At 41.0% G+C, this 22824-nt stretch overlaps 1 protein-coding gene across 1 annotated transcript in view; it reads right to left on the minus strand.

The window, feature by feature from the left end:
- Positions 1–22824, minus strand: part of LOC118833036 (maestro heat-like repeat family member 5) — a 138403-nt gene that overhangs the window by 94722 nt on the left and 20857 nt on the right. Inside the window, exon 4 of the mRNA XM_036740429.1 lies at positions 4910–5017. Coding sequence (XP_036596324.1) covers positions 4910–5017 — 108 coding nt within the window. The remainder of the gene's footprint in view (positions 1–4909; positions 5018–22824) is intronic.

Here is a 22824-nt window from a genome sequence, read left to right on the forward strand (position 1 = left end):
AATAAAAATATTTCGTCTACTTCGGAAATGCACTTCCCCAAATGAGGTTTTCCTTGTGGTTTCCATGTGCAGTAAGTGATACATTCTACAAGGGCTTGGCCTGTCACTTAGCCTCACTTGCACAGCCAGAGCTTCACACACTGGAAGTACCTCTGACCATGAGGTGGGTCACAAAAGCGAAATACATCACTAGTCACCCAAGTCAGGGTCATTTTGTATTTGCCTTTGATTTGTGGCTTGTAATGGCCAAAGAATTCTGAGCCAGCTTCCTACTGGTAATAAACCCCTCTACACTCAGCTCTGAAAGCAGTTGCCAACAAGTCAAAGTCCTTCTAGTGTTAAAGAGCTTCCCGGAGCCTGTCCTGCTGGTAGAGCTTTCGAGAACCCAGGATCATCTCCATGCCATCAGTGTTGGCATCTACATTCTTCTGAGCCATTACAGTAGGATTGTGGAGGCCCAATGAAGCATTTAAAAAGAATAAGGATCCTGAAGAACAGGAAAGGTGCCACAGGACTGGAAAAGAGCAAATATTTTACTTTTCAAAAAAAGAGGAAGAGAATAGAAGCTGCCAACTACTGGCCAATGGGCTTGACAAAATTCCTGCAAAATTTGAGAATGTGTCATTAAAGGAATAATTAGTGTATACTTCGAAAAGGAAGTGGTAGGGGCGGAGCCAAGATGGCAGCTGGAAAGCAGGGACTAGCATGAGCTCCCTGCCAAGTCCCTCCAAAAACCTATAAAAAATGGCTCTGAACCAATTCTAGAACTGCAGAACCCACGAAGTGGCAGAGGGAAGCAGGGCTCCAGCCCAGGACAGCCTGGATGGTCTCTGGGTGAGGTCTATCCGGCACAGAGCTGGGAGCGGAGCAAGGGGAGCAGAGACCAGCGTGGGCAGTGAAGACCAACCAGACCAGGAGCCAGGTGGAGCATGCCCTAGAGCCCTGAATCAGTGAGCTGCAGCAGTTACCAGACTTTTCAACCCACAAACACCAAAGACAACAGAGAAGGTTAGTGGGAAAAGCTGCGGGAGTGGAAGGAGTTCCCGGTTTGGCTATCGCCCCGGGGGCAGTGGAGGTGGGGCAGCTACAGAAGTACAGCTGCAGTTGCTTCCGGCCCCAGGCCCACCTGGTGGGAGGAATTAAGTGGTGGATCAGAGCAGGAGTGAAGAGCCTGCTGAAGATCTAAGTCCAGTCCGGGTTGGGGGTTCTTGGGGAAGGAGGAGCGCTGGTGCTGCAGAGCTGGTGCATCCCCCCAGGCTTGGAACATAGTTCTCTTAACTCTACAAGCAATCATACCCCGCTGAAGAACTCAAGGGTCAAGTTGGTTGGCTGGGAACATGGCCAAGCAGCGAAAACGCACCCAGATTCGGTCTCAGACTTTGGAGTCTTTCTTTGGTGACAAGGGGGACCGAAACATACAGCCAGTGGAGGTCAACAGAGTCAAGGAACCTACAACAGAAGCCTCCAGGAAAAACATGAACTGGTCTCAGGCCATGGAAGAGCTCAAAAAGGATTTAGAAAAGCAAGTTAGAGAAGTAGAGGAAAAATTGGGAAGAGAAATGAGAAGGATGCAAGAAAACCATGAAAAACAAGTCAATGACTTGCTAAAGGAGACCCAAAAAAATACTGAAAAATACACTGAAGAAAACGACACCTTAAAAAATAGACTAACTCAAATGCCAAAAGAACTCCAAAAAGCAAATGAGGAGAAGAATACCTTGAAAGGCAGAATTAGCCAAATGGAAAAGGAGGTCCAAAAGACCACTGAAGAAAATACTACCTTAAAAATTAGATTGGAGCAAGTGGAAGCTAGTGACTTGATGAGAAATCAAGATATTATAAAACAGAACCACAGGAATGAAAAAATGGAAGACAATGTAAAATACCTCATTGGAAAAACCACTGAGCTGGAAAATAGATCCAGGAGAGATAATTTAAAAATTATTAGACTACCTGAGAGCCATGATCAAAAAAAGAGCCTAGATATCATCTTTCAAGAAATTATCAAGGAGAACTGCCCTGATATTCTAGAGCCACAGGGCAAAACAGAAATTGAAAGAATCCACCGATTGCCTCCTCAAATAGATCCCAAAAAGAAATCTCCTAGGAATATTGTCACCAAATTCCAGAGCTCCCAGATCAAGGAGAAAATACTGCAAGCAGCCAGAAAGAAACAATTTGAGTACTGTGGAAACCCAATCAGAATAACCCAAGATCTAGCAGCTTCTACATTAAGAGATCGAAGGGCTTGGAATATGATATTCCGGAGGTCAGTGGAGCTAGGATTAAAACCAAGAATCACCTACCCAGCAAAAGTGAGTATCATGCTCCAAGGCAAAATATGGATTTTCAATAAAAGAGGACTTTCAAGCTTTCTCAGTGAAAAGACCAGAGCTGAATAGAAAATTTGACTTTCAAACACAAGAATCACGAGAAGCATGAAAAGGTAATCAAGAAAAAGAACAAGAAAAAGAAATCGCAAGGGACTTACTAAAGTTGAACTGTTTTGTTTACATTCCTACATGGAAAGATGATGTGTATGATTCATGAGACCTCAGCATAAGGGTAGCTGAAGGGAATATGCATATATATATGTTTATGTATATATATGTATATGTGAGTGTATGTGTATATATATATATATACACACATACATACATTTTATATATATATACATATATATATATATATATAAAGAGAGAAAGAGAGAGAGAGAGAGAGAGAGAGAGAGAGAGAGAGAGAGAGAGTGAGCACGGGCACAGGGTGAGTTGAAGATGAAGGGAAGATATCTAAAAGAAATAAAATCAAATTAAGGGATGAGAGGGGAATATATTGAGAGAGGGAGATAGGGAGAGATAGAATGGGGTAAATTTTCTCGCATAAAAGTGGCAAGAAAAAGCAGTTCTGTAGGAAAAGAAGAGAAGGCGGGTGAGGGGGAATGAGCGAATCTTGCTCTCATCAGATTTGACCTGAGGAGGGAATACCATACATACTCAATTGGGTATCTAACCTCACAGGAAAAAAAGAGGAAGAAGATAAAAAAAGGGGGGGAAATGATAGAAGGGAGGGCAGATGGAGGTGCAGGTAATCAAAAACAAACACTTTCGAAAGGGGACAGGGTCAAGGGAGAAAATTCAATAAAGGGGGATAGGTTGGGAAGGAGCAAAATATAGTGAGTCTTTCACAACATGAGTATTGTGGAAGGGTTATACATAATGATACACATGTGGCCTATGTTGAATTGCTTGACTTCTTAGGGAGGGTGGGTGGGAAGGGAAGAGGGGAGAGAATTTGGAACTCAAAGTTTTAAAAACAGATGTTCAAAAACAAAAAAAAAGTTTTTGCATGCAACTAGAAAATAAGATACACAGGCAATGGGGCGTAGAAATTTATCTTGCCCTACAAGAAAGGAAGGGAAAAGGGGATGGAAGGGGAGCGGTGTGACAGAAGGAGGGGTGACTGGGGAACAGGGCAACCAGAATATATGCCATCTTGGAGTGGGGGGAGGGTAGAAATGGGGAGAAAATTTGTAATTCAAACTCTTGTGAAAATCAATACTGAAAAAATTAAATATATTAAATAAATAAAAAGAAAAAAAAAAGGAAAAAAAAAGAAAAGGAAGTTGTAATCACAAAGAAGCAGCCTGTCCCATATATACAAAAATAGTCATAGTAGCAAAAAAACCTAGAAACAAAATAGGTTCTTGTTGAATGAGGGAACAGATCACAGGTGAGGATGTTACTATGTCATGAGCAATGACAAATATGAGGAATTCAGAAAAATTTGGGAAGATTTCCATGAACTGATACAAAATGAAATTAGCAGAAGCAGGAGAACAATTTACACAATGACCACAATAATGTAAAGGAAAGCAATATTGAAAAATCTCGTCACTCTAATCAATTAGTGACCAACTGTGACTTCAGCTGACAGTAAAAACATACCTCCCTTCTCTGGGCAGGAAGGTGGGGGACTACAGGTACAGAATGAGGCATGAGTCCCAGATATGGTCAACATGTGGATTTATTTTTCTTAAGTATACTTGTTTGTACCATTGGAGGGTATTAATGTGTAGGGGGGGGCAAGGGGGCATTATTTGGAAGTTATAGCATTATTTATTTTAAAACCCCAAAAGCATCAACACAAAAAAATGGGAAGAAGTCATGACAGACTAACTTCACTTCTGTTTTTTGACAGAGTTACTAGATCAGGGGAATACTATTGCTATAGGTTACCTAGATTTTAGACAAAATCTCTCTAACAATTCTTGTGGACAGGATGGAAAGAGGTGGGCTGGATAATGGTATAGTCAGGCAAATTCAGAAGAGGGTGAATGATTGGAGTTTGACATCAGCTTGGAAGGAGGAGAGTGTCCCAGGGATCTGGACTTGGTCCTGAGCTGTTTAATATTTTTATCAATGACTTAGATCAAGCTCATTAAGTTTGCAGATGAGGGAAAGCTATGAGAGACCAATAATACACTGGATGGCAGAATCAGGATCTAAAAAGGTATCAGCAGGATAGAATATTAGACAGAATTAGAATATGATGAATTTTAATAAGAATAAGTGTCAAGTTTTAGGCTCAGGTTCAAAAAATAATCAAGTCAAGACTAGAAGCCCATCTGTTTGGGTATGGGTTAGCCGGGATGGCCACTGAAGGCCCTTCCAACTCTGAGGTCCTGGGATTCTGGGATAGTATATTCAAATTGCAGCTTTCATTTTTTTTTGAGAGGTGAATAAATCTCTTAAACATTGAATCTAAGGACATCAAGCGAATTCTTAAAATCCTTACTTGACCCATCACTTAATTTCTTTGGGAGCCTTGTTTTATTTCTCTGAATGTCTAAGCCTAAGGAACCCTGACTAAAGTCAGGTGAAAGGATTAGCTACTGATGCTGAATACTGACCTTCTCTGCGGACTGCCCAGGGTAGCCGCATTCATATTTGTTGATCTCACGATTAAGTTCCTCTCTCCAGGTCTTTTCCGTGAGGGAGTGGGCAGACATTTCTCCAACCTGGGGAAACAACCCACCCACTCAGATGGGGAATGGAGAATGTGAGGGGTGAGTGGCTCAGGAATCTATCTCTGCCCTGCCCCCACCCCTCCTCACCTTCTTCCTGTTCTTTAATCATTCTTACCTGGAATAGCTGTGATTCCCAGGTATCATATTCTGGAGCAACTGGAGTTATATCTGAGGAGGAGAGAGAGACACCAGTCTACACTTTGGGATTTTCATGCTATTCCCTGAGAACACTATTTCAGCAGTGGGAGCTCCCTGAGGGCCTGGGATAGGAAGGGAGGCATTTCAGATGCAACAATTTAATCCATCTCTTTTCACTTCTATAGATGGCCCGAGTTCATGTAATAATATGATCTTCTTTAGAAGACACAAGGAAGGATCCATTTCTGTCCCCAAAACAATGTAACCTCCCATTATTAAAGTGTACAAGTGAGAAGAGAAAAGTGAAATCTGGAACTTGCACAGATAAATGGCGATGAGCTCTGACAACAGTCAGACTGGGAGAGACCAGAGCTGCAGTGACCTCACAAATCCACCCGTTGGCAGGGCAGGGGATTGGTCTGCACAAGATCGCAGCAGTACAAGTCTACAATTCTAATTCATATTTCCTATTTGCTTCTAGAAAGTCAGATGCTCTTTTTATCATGATAATCCTTCAGATATTTGAAGACATCTTAGAAGGGATACTGTAGGTAATAGAATCAGGAGGCATTTGGCCTTAACAGGCTAGAATGAAGAGCTGAATCTAGTGAAGATGACAATTAAAAGGGAGAAATGTAAAGTCCTACATATGGGTCAAAAAATCAATTTCATCGGTACACCTTTGTATGCAAAATATCTGGGAGACTTACAGGAAGAATTTGAATGTGATATGGAAGCAAAAAAAGCTAATTAATGTATTCCTTGGATTTGTTAGAAGCATAATATCCAGAACGAAGGAATTGATAGTCTCCTTGTACTCTGTCTAGGTAAGACTACATTTGGAGTATTATATTCTGAGAGAAATTGTGACTTACAATAGTTAAGAACTGGTCTCAAAGTTAAAAAAAAAACCTGAGTTCATGTCCTGCTTCCGAAACATACTGACTGTGCAATGCTGGTCAAGTCATTTCACCTCTCAGCATCCCCAGGAGACTCCCTAAGACTATATGCTGTAGAGAAGGCACCAATCTGCATGGGTAGAAGGAGTTTTCTCATGCATGAATTTCCTATAATAATGAAATCACAAGTCCAATCCTTACTCCTATCTGGACAGTACATCTTAGGAAGGACTTGGACACACTTTGAAATGTACTGAGGAGGCCTACCACAGTGATGGGAGCATTGGATACCATGTTACAAAAAGAATAAGAATTGGGGATATGAACTGGAATAGGGACTTGATGAGCCATCTTCAAGTATCTGATAGGTTGTCACATGGAGGAAGGACGAGACTTGATCTGCTTGGCCCCACACAGCAGAACCAGGAGCAATTGGGCTGGGGGGGGTACGGGGGGGAGAAGGGGAGGAATAGGAAGGGTATAGGAGAACAAGGGAGTTGCACAGAGTTATATTTAGGTTCTGTGTAAGGAGAAACCTCTTTTCAGGTCTATCCCCAGAGTAGAATGGGCTTCCTTGGGAGGTTATGGGTTTCTCATCACTAAAAGTCTTCAGGAGAGGCTGGATGACCATTTGTTAGGTATGTTGCTGTGGGAATTCCTGATCAGGTGGACTAGATGGCCCCTGGGGTCTCTTATAACTCTGAGATGCTAAAGTTTCAAATACAAGAGAGTGGCTTACTGTTCCTCTTTGTCTTCATTAGCCTTCCTAAGATGGTTCTTTTACTGCTGTCTTCTTTATTGGAACCCCAAGAGGGAAAGCCAATGAGCATCATCTTCTGGTTGCTTTCTGCATCAGAAGAGATCAGAGAAAGCACCAATGAGGGCAGGCAATATTTGAATGCATACAACAGAGCTAACTGGTTTCCCAAGTGAGAACACTCATGGGAAAAGTGGCAGCAGCCTGAAGAGATCCCACAACAGGTACCATGCAGGGATATGCTGGAGCCAGCTCACTCCAACTTCCGAAAGTCAACTATTAAATTTTCAGTGTGTGCATTTACACCTCAGAAATGTACAAACACTACAGTTCAGGGCTTGATTGTTTTGTTGATTCTGTACTTAAGAAACTGATGGGGAAAACACAATAATGCAGATTGAACTTAAAGTGTCATCATGCTTTTTGGAGAGCCAATTGTTAATCATTTCTCAATACACCACTGGTACCACTGATGCAGAATTTTACATGTTTTTATCAGATGGTTTTCAAAGGTGAAGATAGGGGCTTTGGACATCATAATTGGTGAAGGCTGGGGATGGAAGAGAGGTGTGGGGAGAGAAGGGCCTGGAAGGGGAATAAATGCATTACAAATTACCAGGTCTACAACCACCATACAGCATATTATATGGGGTTGGGCAAAGGGTCAGGAAGAAATCAAAACAAATGGTGTTCTAACAGTTAGCAGAACAAGGTAAAGGGCTCCTCGAAGAAAACCCTTATTGTCGCTTACCTAGGTGACCTTGAATAAATCATTTCCCCTGCCTGGCCTCAGTTTCTTCACCTCTGAAATGATGGATCTGAGCTTGATTACCTCTAGGGCTACTTCCAGCTCTGACATTCTGTGTTCTGAGTTCTATTCTAGATCTTCATGCTATGATCTTATAAAGTGTTTCTCTTCTATGGGGCTCAGTTTTCCCCTCTGTAAAATTGGACTAAGTGACCTTTAAAGTTCCTTCTAGCTCTAACACTCTAGGATTCTATGAATCTCTTCTCAAATTACCACACAGATTCCAATGATACCAAATTGCTTGGTGGAACTCTTGATGGGCTGAGACTTTAAGCGAAATGGGCTGGTTTGGGAGCACAGGATGGCTACTGACATTTCTATACATTCCACCCCCCATTCCTTTCTCTGGCTGGAAGGGCAAATTGTCAAAGGCCCTTTGGGGTCCTTTAGCAGGCCTTAAAGCTATCACAGCTAAAAAGGACCTTAGAAATTAAGTCCAAACCCCTTTATTTTACATATGAAGAAACTGAGGCCCAGAGATGCCCTGTTCATACCACTATATTTCTCATGATTTGCCCCTTCCTCCCCACCTCTTTTCCTGCTGGTGTCACATACCCTTGGAAATGATCTTCCCCATGGCATAGAGTACACTCCGGTGAGGGAATTCTCCAGTCCAGAACATGCTGAGCAACTTGGCCATGACATGCCTAGATGAATGCATCCATACCGCCACCAGGAGGTCACCAGCGGCATTCTGGTAAGCCTCCTCCAATTCCTGGGCAGAGGGAGAGAGATCATAGGATGACTACCAAGTCTTACGCTTAAAATGGTGGTGGCCAGAGTTGAAGACCGAGCCAGGAAGCCCAACCCTCTTCTTTTCTAGAGGGCTTGTAACCCTCCGGCCCTCTTTCAGCGGCTTCGCCTGACAGCTTTCTGCACATTGACGCTCATTTCTCTTGTTGCAGTCATAAATCCAGCCAAACCATGGATCATCCCTTTCCCTCTGAATCACAACCCACCCTGCAATGTCCTGTTAAAAGGACCTGATCTAGTACCATCCTTTCTGGCCTTCTCTCCTACTGCTTCCCTCTGTGTAGTCTCTGCTCCAGCCAATTGTTCTACCAATTTTTCTGCATCCAGTTAAGTTCTGGGCTTTTCTCACATTGTTCCCTCTCCCTCTTTCCCCTTTACATTCTGACCTATTGTTTATAACCCAATTCAAGAAGCACCTTCTCTAAAAACTCTCTGACTTCTTCTTTGTCAATAATAACTTACCCCTTCTAATTTCATAGATCACTTTGCCTGTCCTTGCTAATTTCTTTATACTGTATTATTGTGTACAACATAATACAGCACCGCATCTGAGGCACTCTGCTCTTTAATGTGTGTCCCATATCCACTCCCAGGAAAGATATTTCAGGTTCAAAGTACTGTGTGGGTCTGCCTCCACTCAAAAAATAAATAGCTCACAAGCCCCCAGTGATGTGTTTACTTAAATATGTTGGCCAAAGGACACATTTAGTTCAGAGTGAAGGCATTTAGTGAAATAGAACAGTAAGAAAAGTAGCAAAAGACTAGTTTCCTCATAAGTCTGGGGGCACATTCTCCTGGAGGGAAAGAGAACATACATGGAAAAGCACAAACATACAGCCAGGGAACACACATGGAGAACACACATATAAGAAACATGTTTAGGCAGAGTAAGGAGAGAAACAATTCATGACTCTGTGGAGCCACCAATTGTAGTGATGTTACATTTTTCTCAATGGGCCTGTTTCTCACTGGTCATGCTATACAATCCCTTTTTGGTTCTTGGGTATAGTATGGAGTCTCTTCCAGACTGGTAGTCTCTATCAGACAATGCTCCTCATTTGCTTCATGTTCTCTTGTATCCACTGGTCTCATGGATACCAAGCTTTTCTCTGCTTCAAGATTCTGGTCTTCATTGCTGCAAGGCACCTGCTGGCCATTTCATCTCCTGCCTATTAGGATATGGCGACTAGAAAGACTTTCCCTCATAAGGGAAGGCTGACAGCAATTTAGTTACAGCCAAGGCTATAAGTCACCACCCTCAGCTAAGGGCCAAAAGGCTTTTGAAAGACTGTCTTTTGAACTTTTTGTGTACTGGAATGAATTACAGTCCTTAGTTCTAGATGACTATCTCACTTAGGGTAAGAAATTCCCAAGACCATCTCCATTTTCACTCATAAAATGAATTGAATTCAGAATAAAAGCTAAGCAAAGGAGACAAATTCATTGTCTTCTACCTGTACTTATTTCATCCAGCTTCTAGGACAGACCTCTGTAGGGTGAAGTAGAAAGTACCCTGGATTTTTCTTGGTATGACTATGACTAGCTATATGATCTTGAGTAAGTCATTATACTACTCCAGGCCTCAATTTCTTCATTTGTAAGGATAATAATATAGTCACTATCTATGTCCTAGGACTAAATGAGATAATGCGGGTAAAAGCATTCCACTTACTATGGCTAGGCAGCTAGACGGCATAGTGAATACAGTGCTGGGCCTGGAGTTAGAAAGATCCAACTTCAAATCCAGTCCCAGATACTAACTAGCTGTGTGACCTGAGGTAAGTCACTTAATTCCTCTGTGCTTCTGTTTCCTCAACTATAAAAAGAGTATGATAACAATATTTACCTCACAGGGTTGTTGTGGGGATTAAATAAGATAATATTTGTAAAGTACTTAGCACAGTGCCTGGCACATACTAGGCACTTAATACAGAAAGGATGCTAGCCTACATGATCTATTCTTGATGAAAACACGCTGACTCTTCATGATTTTTCTTTTCCTGATGTTCACCAACTATCTTATTAACATAATGCTTGAGAATTTTGCCAGGAGTGAAGATCAAGCCTCACTGGTGTCTAGGTTGTAGATTCTATTTTCTTCCATTTTTGGAAATTGGACCATTTGTCCTTCTTCAATCCTGTGTTCTCTTTCCTATTCTCTATGGTATTTCAAACATCACTGACAGACTTGGCCCTGGTGGCTGCCTGAGTGGGAGGTAGACCACCCAGATCCTAGATACCTACTCCAAATTTTGCACCAGACCAAATAATGATCAAGAAACCCAATAAGAAACTACAATGAGAGACTTCTTCCACACCAGAACTACAGATGAGGTCAGCCAGAAGTCTGAGGGGGCCAGCAACAAAGCCAGTGCCAGTACAGGGTAACCTCTGAAGGCAACCAGAGATGAGCCACGTATACAGGTATCCCCAAAGATCTGTGTCTGGAGACAAGAAGAACATAAAATTTCCCCTGAGAAAGCCCCAGGGTGGTCAAAGAGCACCAGGGTTGGAGCCTTGGAAATTCCAAGAAGCAGAAACAGGCCCAGGGGTTCTAAGGTCCCTACCACTCTATCATGAGATGCCAGAGAAGCCTTCAGAGATCTAGCCCTCTGAATCTTAAAGATCTAATGGGGGCCTAATCACTAGAAGTTGAACAGGAACCCAAAGTACCCAGAGAGAAACCAAGCAGGGCCAACCAATTCACCCAAAAGCATAGCAGGGGACAGAGGCTGATCCTGGCACACAGCCACATTTGAGGAACTAAAGCTGAAGAGATGAGTAAACTAAAAAAATATAGACCAATATTGAAAATTACTGCAATTCTAGACATTCCTCAAAATTAAAGAGTAACTTGGTAACAGTTACAAGCAGACTCAAAGAAAAAAAAAAAGGTATTTTTCATAACAATTACATGAATATTTTTAAAGAAAAATGAAATGGGGCAGCTAGATGGCGCAGTGAGTAGAGCACCAGCCCTGGAGTCAGGAGGACCTGAGTTCAAATCCAGCCTCAGACACTTGACACATGTACTAGCTGTGCGACCTTGGGCAAGTCACTTAACCCCAATTGCCCTGCCAAAAAGAAAAAAAAAGAAAAATGAAATAAAACATATTTTAAAATGACAAAATCAAAAGTTTGAAGAAATAGAAGAAAATGTAAGCTATTGACTTCTGAGTTTTATGAGCAACAAGATGGAGAATTAGACATTTTCTCTGATCTCCACAACCAACCTCTCAAAAACAGAAACCATGCTCCAAAGATAAAGCAACTTAAGCCTTCTCCATGGTCTAACGTATACCAAGAATCCAAAGTAAGGTTAAAAAAGCACCCCTCCCCCATCTTCCATGCTACCAGCAGCAAGGCTGTACTAGCAGATCCAAGAACACAATATACATCAAAACCCAGTCCCATACCCCTAATTCCTCCTTTCTTCTTTCCAGTGCCACAGAGACTCTGGCTCCAGGTTGTGAAATTTGCCCTGGCTGTGACAGCCAGCAAAGCCACGACCCTTCAAGAGTAAAAACCTACCAGGGTCTGCAACCTCATAGCACCAGCATTGTAAATATACCAGTGCCAGGTCAAAGAACTAAGGAACAGAGGGACCTGGACAGGAGTCCAGGACAAAATACTGCATATAGGGTGGGGTGCTGTACTGAACTCCAATAAGCCTGAGGGAAAGAGCATAGCACCCAGCTGGGGCCAGTTCTGACCAACCAAAAGTCACCTGGGACAGAGAGCTAGGCTGGTGAGCTGTGAATTGTTTGGTGTGGAAGGAGGCTGAGACACTTTGAGATCCATCCCCCAAGGAACCCATAATCAGAGGGGAGGGAGTCAGAAAGTAAACAATATGGGAAAATAAGGTGGAGAGGGGGGCAGGGAAAGGACTAAAAATACCAAAGATCTCAGGAAGAAGAAAATTCGGACCTTGAACACACGCAGATAAATCAACAGGGAAAACATGAACAACAGAAGGAAACATGGCTCCAGATCTAGTAAATGAGTTCAGGCATCTATGAATAAATACTGCAAAACAAAGTAAAATTATCAAACAGTTGATGAAACAGAGCACCCTGTGTAATGTGAGGAGAACATGGAACAGCAATATGTTGTTCTTGAGTGGTTTAAAAGATAAATGAGAATTATGAGAGCAGAATTTACAATCTGCACAGCAAAAATAATAGGCAGAATAGAAAAACTGAAATCTGTGAGGGCAAGTCTCACCAAAGAAACAAAAGAGAGAAAGATGGATTGGGAACACAAATACACAAAGTAAAGAACAATCTGGAAGAAGAGAAACAAAAAAAAAAACAATAACACTAAAAGGAAACATATTCACATAGTGAACAAAACAGATGGATCTTGGAGAAAGCATGCATAGAGACAAAGTAAAAATAAGACATCTCCCATAAGAATACTATAGGACAAAAAACCTTAACACCATAATGAGGGAAACAATAGAAGAGAACTGCTCAGAACTTCTTAAAATAGAAAATGAAATACCAATGGAAAGAATTCACAGATAACCTCCAGAAAAAAACAACCAAACCAAAAAAAATCCCAAGGTTGCAAGCTCTAAGACATATGATGGTTAAATTTAAGAATTCAATTCAGAAACAAACTCTGGAGGCCTGATGGAGAAAGGCCTTCAAATACAAAGGAAAAGAAATTCAAATAAGTCAAGACCATTCTGTACCCACTAGCAAATGTATGGAATGGAATAATGTATTCTAAAGAGTAATGGAGCTTAGGATGCAGCCCAGGGAAATCTAATCTGCAAATCTAAGCTTAACCATACATGAAAAATATGAACATTCAAAAACAAAGAGGCATTTGAAACATTGTTAGAAAGAAAACCAGAAAGACATTACAGACATTTCTCATTTTACATAAATTCATAAATTCACATTAGGCAAATTAAACTTTAAGAATTCTGAAAGAAATCCACATTCCAAAAAGAAAATCCCCTACTTATGATAACTTTACTGTAACTTTTACTGTGTTGTTGTAATGGCAACCACACTGATACGCCCAGGATAACTGCTAGTGCAGGTTCTTTTATCTGATTTACTAAGAAAGACTGCATAAAAAGGTGTCAATAATCTGCTTCTAATTACATAAAAGACAAACAGAGAAAATATAGAGAAGAGAAATAAAGACCAACACACAGGGCTCTACTGCCTGAATCAAAGCTTTACATCCACCACTGAATCGAGACAGCCTTTACCTCTGAGCAGTCAGAGAGCTCTGAACACACCACCACTCAGAGTCTCGACCAGGGAATCACAACGTATTTCTCATAAGTGAGCCCTCAAAGTAAAAAACTCACCTCTCAGAATATATACTCTTTAGGCTCAGTGCCAAATTAGAAATTAACAAAAGGTGTGTAAGCCTTGCTACAAGCAAGCTTCTTTTAATGGGCTCCACATGAGGCCTACTGATAGGCAAGGAAGATCTCATTCCCCTTTACAGCTGTACTCTCTCTGTGTGCTCTCTCTGCTACTGCCCCTTGGCTTGGGGCCTCCCACCCCTACTCTAACCCCCACCAAAACAAACAAACAAAACTAAAAAAAATCCTCCAAGTGAAAGCAGAAGAATGGACATGCAGAAAGACCATCACCTGGCCACTGCTGGATTAGGGGCTTGGCTTGAGACCTCTGGCACTCAGAGAGGAAACCTCTGCCCTGCTTCACACCTGTGTGTCCATCCAGCATCTGTCTTCTGTTAGTTGGCCTTCAGGTACTAGTACTATGTGTCTGTCCCAGGCTCTACATGTCACCTGTCCTCTCTTGCCTGTGTCCATGTCTGGGCCCCAGGTATCTGCCGCACCCCTTTTTCTTCCTTCCCTGTCCTCTCTTTTTCTGTCCCCTACCTCCATGTGTCCTTGAACTGTGTGCTGGTTGCCTCCCTCCATTGTGAGTTGTTCCCTTCCTTTCTCCCTCCCTCCCTTTCCCATATCTAGGCAAATTCACATTATATTTTTATAGAGAAGTTTGCAGACCAGTCCACTTTTATAAAGCAAGAACTGTATTTGCTTCTTGAGCCCCGCAAATAACAGAAATGTGGGAGGAGTGCATGAATGCAGCCAAGGACAGCAACAGGAACAGAATGACACAGAGAGACCAGGGAGATTTCCTTCTAAACATACACAAGGAGACAGAGGTGAAGGTGGAAATGGGGGTAACAGTGAAAAGTGGGGACAAGGGGCATTATGGACAGATCTTGGTGACAGCCTGCCTATGGGTGAATCAAGATTTGGTTTGGTTTTTTTTAAAGGACTACATTAAAACACAGGAGAGTACATGAAAGGCAATGGGACACAGAGGAATGTGTGATATGCCAGGATCAAATCAAGGGTGAGCAATGAGGAGGAAGTGAACCCTCTGGTCTCAGAAAGAGAAGAGCCTACAGGGGGGTGGTTGAGGAGGAGGGGGGAGGACTGAAAACGGGGAGGGCAGGAAGGAGGCCTTACTTTGATGGTGAGAGAGGGTTCCACCGATGAATGTTTCTGTGGGTTAAGAGAGGTGGTCTATGAAGTGAGATGTGGATTTTATGTTGAGTGTGACCTGGAGGATGTGGTGCTTGAAAACACTATTCATCCTACCTGAGGAGAGAAAGAGAGGGAACACCTGGCAGCAACTGGCACCTGGGGGAATGGGAGAGCCCAGACCCATGGAAGAGAGATTTTGAAGCAAATGGGGGAGGGAGGTAGTGGGGCTGAATAATCAGAAACATGGTAGGGAAGGGGCCTTACCATGGTAAAGTGTCCTCCTTGACACTTGCTATGATTGACATTGTTCTGGGAGAGAGGGACTACAGAAAAGGGGAATCCCTGAGGCAAGCCCTACAAGGCATTGGCAGTGGCCTAGAGGAGAGAAGCTTTGATCAAATGCGCAAAACAGAGAAAAGAAAGAGACCAGGCAATTATAGGGTTCATGAATCAGAGAATCAGGGCTTACAGTAGACAGAAAGAGAGGATAATGAAGAGAGTGACATAAAATCTTTTTCGAAAGGGGTGAAAAAATGGAATTAAAAAAATCCTAATGAACAAGACTTGTTGAAGGAGAGCAGGGGAATCTACTTGACTGAGAGGAAAAGAAAGGGGGGAAGAATATATAACCAGATAAAAGCAGGAAAGAAAAAGTGACTAATAAACAAAACCCGAAGGGAAAGGGGTAACAAACAAGAAGAGAGGAACAGGGATGAAGAGAAGAGAGCCAGTGGGAGCAGGGCCATCTTTAAAAAAGATTAAAGTAACTGTGAAGGAACATAGTACTATGTTAACAGCAGAACAGAGGAAAAATCATAACTTGAAAAAAACAATATTAGAGACAAATGGAGGAAAATACGAACCTAACTCTGATAACTATAAATGTGAATGGATTAAGCCTTTCAATAGAACAAAAAAGTGACAGATTGAATAAGAAAACAGAGCCCTACAATCTGTTGCTTACAAAAATACATTTTAAAAACAGTTATACACAAAATAAAACTGAGGAGATGGAAAAAAATTTGCTATGCACCAAGCAAATCCAAAAAGGCTCAAGTTGCAAATATGCCATCTGACAAAGCAAAAACCAACATTCAAAAAATAGAAAAGGGATGAATAAGGAAATGATATTATGCTGAAAGGAACCATAGACAATAAACCAATGTCAATAGTAAACTTATACATTCCAAATGTCTTAGCATCCAAATTAATAAAGGAAACATTATCTGAGCTTCAAGAAGACAGACAGTAACAAAATAGTTACAGGAGACTCCAATATCCCTTTTTCAGTTTGGGATAAGTCTAAAAGAAAGATAAACAAAAGGGAAAATATGGAACTGAATGAATTGCTGAAGAAACTAGAGTTAAGAGACTTATGGCATCTTCTAAATGGGACAGCAAATACATGTGTACATACATATATGTGTGTGTGTATATAGATATGTTTTATATATATATACACATACACATATTTCTTAGCACTACATAGAACTTTTACCAAAACTGACCATGTACTAGAGCACAGAGATATTATAAACTAATGTGAAAAGTTAGAAGTTGTTACTACATCCTTTATAGACCATAACACAATAAAAATAGTGGTTCAGGGACTACAAACAAAAGATATATACTCACATGGAAACTTAACAATGAAATCCTAAATGATGAGTGGGGTCAAAGAGCAAATCACAGAAACAATAACTATGTAAAAGAAAATGATAATGATGAAACAACATACCAAAGTTTCTGGGATGCAGCTAAAGCATTCCTCAAGGGGAAAATCATATCCTTGCAAACATTTATTAACAAAATAGAAGATTCATAAATTGAATATGCATTTTTAAAAAGCCAACAAACAAACCTAAAACAAGCACAAAAGAGGAGATATTAAAAATTAGAGGGGAAAGTAGATAAATCCAAGACAAAAAATACATAGAAATTCTAAGTTCCAACTCTAATAGCATATATTAAAGTTGCTGCAGTTCAAAAGCTCATAGCTGGATCTTGAGATGGAAGTTGCAGTCCACTGAGAGGCAAGCCACCTTCTGTCTTAGACTCTGCCTCTTGGCATGCCCTCCATGCTCTTAGCTGAGTGTCCTGTGGACCTGAAGCATTTACTTTGAAAAAATTTATTGTTCAAAGCAGGCCCAAGTTGCCTGGATACCCCAAACAGGAAAAATAGAATAGGATAGAGCACTGGGCCTGGAATCAGGAAGACCTGAGTTCAAATACAGCCTCTGACACTCACTAGCTATGTGACCCTGGGCAAGTTAATTAACCTTGTTTGCCTCAGTTTCCTTATCTGTCAAACGAACTGGAGAAGGATATGGCAAACCATTCCAGCATCTTTGCCAAGAAAACCCCATATGAGATCAAAAAGAGGTGAACACGACTAAAATGACTGAAAAACAACAAAAAATAAAATTGATAAAGCCTTAACTAATCTGATTAGAAAGAACAGAAAGTCAAATTAATAAAATAACAAAGGAGTAAGGGTGAAATTGCAGCAAAACCAAAATAAAGAGAATAATCCAAACAAATTGTACACAGATGCTAACATAACTGATAGCACAAAAGAAATAAAGGAAAACCTTCAAAAATGCAAAATACTCAGACTATCTGAAGACCACACAGAGATCTTAAATAACCCGATCTCAGAAAAGGAACTAGATCTAGCTGCAAAGGAACCACCAAAGAAAAAAAAACTTCCGACCTCATGGACTCACAGGACAATTCTATCACTTTTAAAGAACAGTTAGTACTCATGATTCACAATTTATTCTCAAAAATTAAAAATGAAAATATTCTGTCAGAATTCTTTTGTGAGACAAATATAGTCATATTGGGCCATTTCTTTGTCTCTTGTTTCTGGATTAGCATCTGGAGTGAATGAGATGATGCCTTCACTCACAAAATCTGGGGAGACCATGCAGTAAAAGCGAGAGCTAAATTTAAGATCTCCTCTCCCCTCTTAAGGCCATAAAACCCCCTGGGAAACAGGGCCTCCTTGGCTAGTTTGTTCATCCTTTACTGTTGTAGGTGCAGAAAGTGGAAGCTCTGACCTTGGGAGTTGCAAAGGCCTGAAGCATGAGCCACAGGAATCTAGGAGTTTAAGAATACAGGCCAGTTATTGTAGCCAGCCTAGCACTGAGGCCCCAGGGGCACAGAGTGATCATCTAGAGCAGACCTGTACAACTTGGCAGTAGGTAGCGGCCAAAATTAAAATAGGCTAAACTTCTTCGGGCCACAGATAGGTTTTTAGCCTCTCTCTTTCCAAATAAAGGTATAATTAATGATTAAACTATTTTGCAAATAAACCATATTTTTTAAAAAGGGAAATTTTAATTAATATCAATTAATTACACTTATTACTTAAGATTTTTATTTATCATGAAACCACATTAATGTTAAAAAATTACTTTTCTAAGTGGTACAAGTTTTAATATATTTTTCAGGTTTTCTTACTGTTTACATTTAGTTAACGGGATATATTACACTTATTGTCAGCAATCAGTTTGTTTGTACTCCAGAATCATATTTGAAATTGATTTCTTAAGAAATCTGAAAACTAACCTTAGTATCCACCTCATTTTCTGAGTTTCCTTTCTTGAAACATTGTTCCCCACTGAGATTTTTCAACAATTTGGACACTTTGTTTTTCGTTGGTGTCCAATTTTTAAGTCAGGATGTTTTGTTTCAAAATGGCTACAAAAATTCTATTCCTTAAGAATGGCCATTACTTCTTGGCAAACAAGGCACAACATTTTGTCTCTCATGTAAGTAAACAAGTATCTATTTGTCCACTCCAGATTAAACACTCTATGTTCTGATTAGATCTTCCTTTTCTTTTTATCGCCCATTTTACAAAGTTACCACTGAAATGTTAATGTTAGAACCAAAAAAATCTCCACAGCAACTGTTCACATACAAAGAAATACTGAACTGAGTGTATGACTTTGGAGAGAGCACCAGACACTCATGTAAGTTGGAGGGCAGCCATTCAGCAAGGGGGCAGAAGCCCTCCTGCTGTTGTCGCCCATTGCATAGTGGGCAACAGCTGTGTTGGTGCATGTCTGAACTTACTTTGTCCCTATTCAACCCCAATAATGAACGAAAACACAGCAAAACGATACGATTCTCACTCTTCTCAGACTAGAGATAGACTGGCAATGGTTGGTTGCTGTGGGTCACATGACAAACAGGAGAGCGTGCACTTTGGCAACCCACCTGCCAAGTTACATGATGGACACAATAGTGCCTTAGTAGAAGGCAGGTTAAGCGGGGCACAGACAAGCATTCATTACATCTTTACTTTCTTTTACATCCTCTACATTTTTTGCAGGTCACCCGAAATTCTTTGGCATGCCACAAGTGGCCCGTGTGCTGGCCTAATCCAGAGTGACTTTTGGGACTCTAGCCCGGCAAAAGCCAACAACAATACCACTTTTGCATGTAAACTTAGTTGGATCAATGCTAAAAAGACTGGAGCTAAATTTCAAGTCAAGTTCCCTTCAGCATTCTTACCCCCAACCCTGAGGCCATGGTGGTATAGGGAAGATTATGTCCTCAGGGTACTGGAGAAAATGTCCATATGGAATAAATCTTCCTTTGTAAAAGCTAATCTGATGGTAAGTGGTCAAATGGAACTGTGGATCCCCGTAATAGGGACAACACATCTGATGGAGGGCTCGAGCCAATGATGGCAGTAGAGAAAGAAACCACTCCCCCCAACCTCTTAGCGTACCTGGGAACCTTGGGGAAAAATGTAGCCTACTTGGCCCTCAGAGTAAGAGCAGAGCAAACCTTATTACACAAGGAACCTCGGTCAGGATCACAAAAAACCTGGCAACTTCAACTAAAATGAGAGGAGAACTTGGAATGCAACATTCTAAAAGGTAAAAGATATTGGCTTACAACAAAGATTAATTTACCCTGCCAAGTGCAGTATAATCTTTCAAGGGGAAAAATGGAACTTTATTGGAGGAGGCCTTCCAAGCATTCCTGACAAAAAGAGCAGAACTGAATAGGTATTTTGAAATTCAAACACAAGAGTCAAGAGAAACCTAGAACAATTTGAACAATTGGAAGGGACTATCATGATGTAGTGACATCCTAATGGGAGGGAAGAAACAAGAATCCCTTTAGAACCTTAATGTCTTCAAAGGGTATTGAGGGAGTTAAAAAATTTTTTTAAGGATCTAGAGTGGGTTGGCCCTGTTCTGAGAGTCTGAAGAGGGGAAAGAGAAAGGAGGATAAAAGGAGAAATATACTAGTATGGAAAGAAGGAATCAAGGGATGGACCTTGCTATTTCTCATAATTGAGGAATATGAGAAGAAGAGCATACAAACATGGAGGAAGGGGTGAGGGAGTGGGCCTCAGGTGAATCTCGCTCTTACCCAAAATGGACAAAAGTGGATTGAACACATGCACACGCAGTCTGGTGCAGAAATATATTAAATTCGATAAGGAAACAAACAACGATAGAGAAGGGACAGGGTGTTAAGATGGAGGCTAATACAGGGGAGGGACAAACTTCTTGAATCTGAAGGGCAGATTAAAAGGGAATAACAAAAAGTAAAGGACTAGCAGGGATTGCCTATCGATTGGGGAATGGCTGAGCAAATTGGAAATTACAAATGCAATGGAATATTATGCTGTAAGAAATTATGAAAGAGATAATAGCTGAGAATCTTAGGCTTCATGAACAGTTATTCTACATTAGTAAAGTGAACTGAGAAGTAACAGAACAAATGAGGCAAAGACAGCAACACTGTAAAGAAAACGAACCTCAAGGGCTTTCAGAACTCTGATCAAAACATCCCTAAGGGATCCATGATGTGGTACGTTACCCACCTGTAACAACAATGTTACCTGCAGCTACTGTGGCTGTGTAAGGCCAATAACAAGACCAACAAGACCAGCACACAGAAGGGCTGCTAGCACAGGTTCTTTGATCTGCTTTTCTAAGGGAAGCAACTTTAAATGGTTTACAATCTCACTTTAATTAAACATACATATATCATTCACTTAGTTCAGGGGGAAAAGTCAGCACCCTGAACTTCAGAGCAAATAGAAACAGAAATTACCAACAGAAAAAAATAACACAAATCAACAGACAGGATTCTAACTGTCTGACTATAGCAATACATACAGTTTACCAGAGAGAGAAGCACCAACATTTGGGTTTTCAAAGCCAGGGGGCTCCTTAATGGCTACTCAGAGTCTTGTCTGGCCAAATCACACTAATACTCTTCCAATGAGTGAGTCCCAAGCAAAATGCTAACCTCAGAGTATATATACACTTCCTCATGGTCAGAGGGTGTCACAACCATGCAACTCAAAGCCATGTGACCTAGGCCTTCCTGTGACTTACACAGGTCATCAAAGACTCCTGATTCAAAGGAAGATTCTTGATTGAAACAAAGGCAAGACTCAATGGCACTTGATTGCCTTAGTACTGAGAAGCCCTCCAAAACAAAAAAAAACAGCAAAAAGCCCCACCCTGCTTGCCATTACACCACCTCCTGAAAGAAAGGTGAGGGACTCAACAGAAAAGAGACAAACATTTGTTTGATTTGTTTTAATGCGCAGAGAGGAAATTAAGGAAATTCAGAAGCAGCACAGGTAAGAGGGACTATTTTGAAAGTAATGTGTGGAATTGTTATATATTTTAAAGAGAATACCAAGCATTGTAAACTGGAGATTTGCAGTTTCATATTGAATTTACTTTTTGTGTTGGGCTATGTGTGTGAAAATGCTCATTTTGTGTATTTAAGTTCAGAATTTTTAAAAAGGATTTTAAAATGAAAACAACCCAACAAACAAAAGCAGTGAGGACTGAAGACTCCATAGAAGGGATAATGAAACCTCCCTTCTCCCTCCGGACTAGGAGGTATAGGACAAAAGTGATTGAATGGTGAATGCATGTCAGAAAGGGATTTTATATCAGATGGTTTTGCTTAATTGTTTTGTTTTGTCACAAGGGAAGGCTCAATTAGAAGGGGAAGGGATGGGAAATGAATAAAAGACAAAAGGCACCAATAAAATGTGGTTTTTTAAAAGAATAAACAAGTTTAAAAGCAAAAAAAGAAATGGTATACTCATGTGAGAAAATCATGGACAGGAAGAAGGAATAGATGAGAAATTCACAAAGCAGATCACACACTTGGCAGAAAGGCATGATTCAGGGATGGGTACTTCAATTAGGCGCCCTCAGCAGGAGCTCCCTCCTTCCGCCCAAAGCAGAGTTGCTAATAACTTTTTGTCTTTCCTTAATGATCAGTTCATGCTTCAAAAGGTGGAGAAACCAACAGGGGAAAATTCTAGCCTGAATCTGATTCTCATTAAAACATTAAGAACTGGTTGCTGGGGTGGAAATGATGGGAACCTTGGGGGGGGGGAGTAACTACTGGCTCTTGGAATTTGTGAGAAAAAAGAGAAAAAAATCCAGGCCCATCTGCAATGCAGCCTAGATTTGGGGAAAGCAGTTTTCAAGAGTTCAGAGGAAGGCTAGGTATACAGGCTATGTGTATCTATGGATAGTGAGATGGCTCAGTGGATAGAGCTCTGGGCCTTGAGTCAGGAAGACTTCATCTTCCTGAGTTCCAATTTGGCCTCAGACAAGACACCTACTAACTGTGGGACCCTGGGCAAGTCACTTCACCCTGTTTGCCTCAGTTTCCTTATCTGTAAAATGAGCTGGAGAAGCAAACCACTTCAGCATCTTTGCCAAGAGAACCCCAAATGGGTCATGAAGAATTGGACACAACTGAAAAACAAATGAATAACAATGCATGTTGATGTCCCCAGCATTTATTTAGCACAATGTCTAGTGCATAGTAGGTGCATAATTAATATTTATTGACTGTCTTAACATACAATACTATACCCCTCCTTTTAATGATCCTATTCCTTTTGGATAAGGTGTGCACAACCAGAGCCATAATTCAGGC

The sequence above is a fragment of the Trichosurus vulpecula genome (assembly GCF_011100635.1).
Source record: "Trichosurus vulpecula isolate mTriVul1 chromosome X unlocalized genomic scaffold, mTriVul1.pri SUPER_X_unloc_1, whole genome shotgun sequence".
Taxonomy (NCBI): Eukaryota; Metazoa; Chordata; class Mammalia; order Diprotodontia; family Phalangeridae; genus Trichosurus; species Trichosurus vulpecula.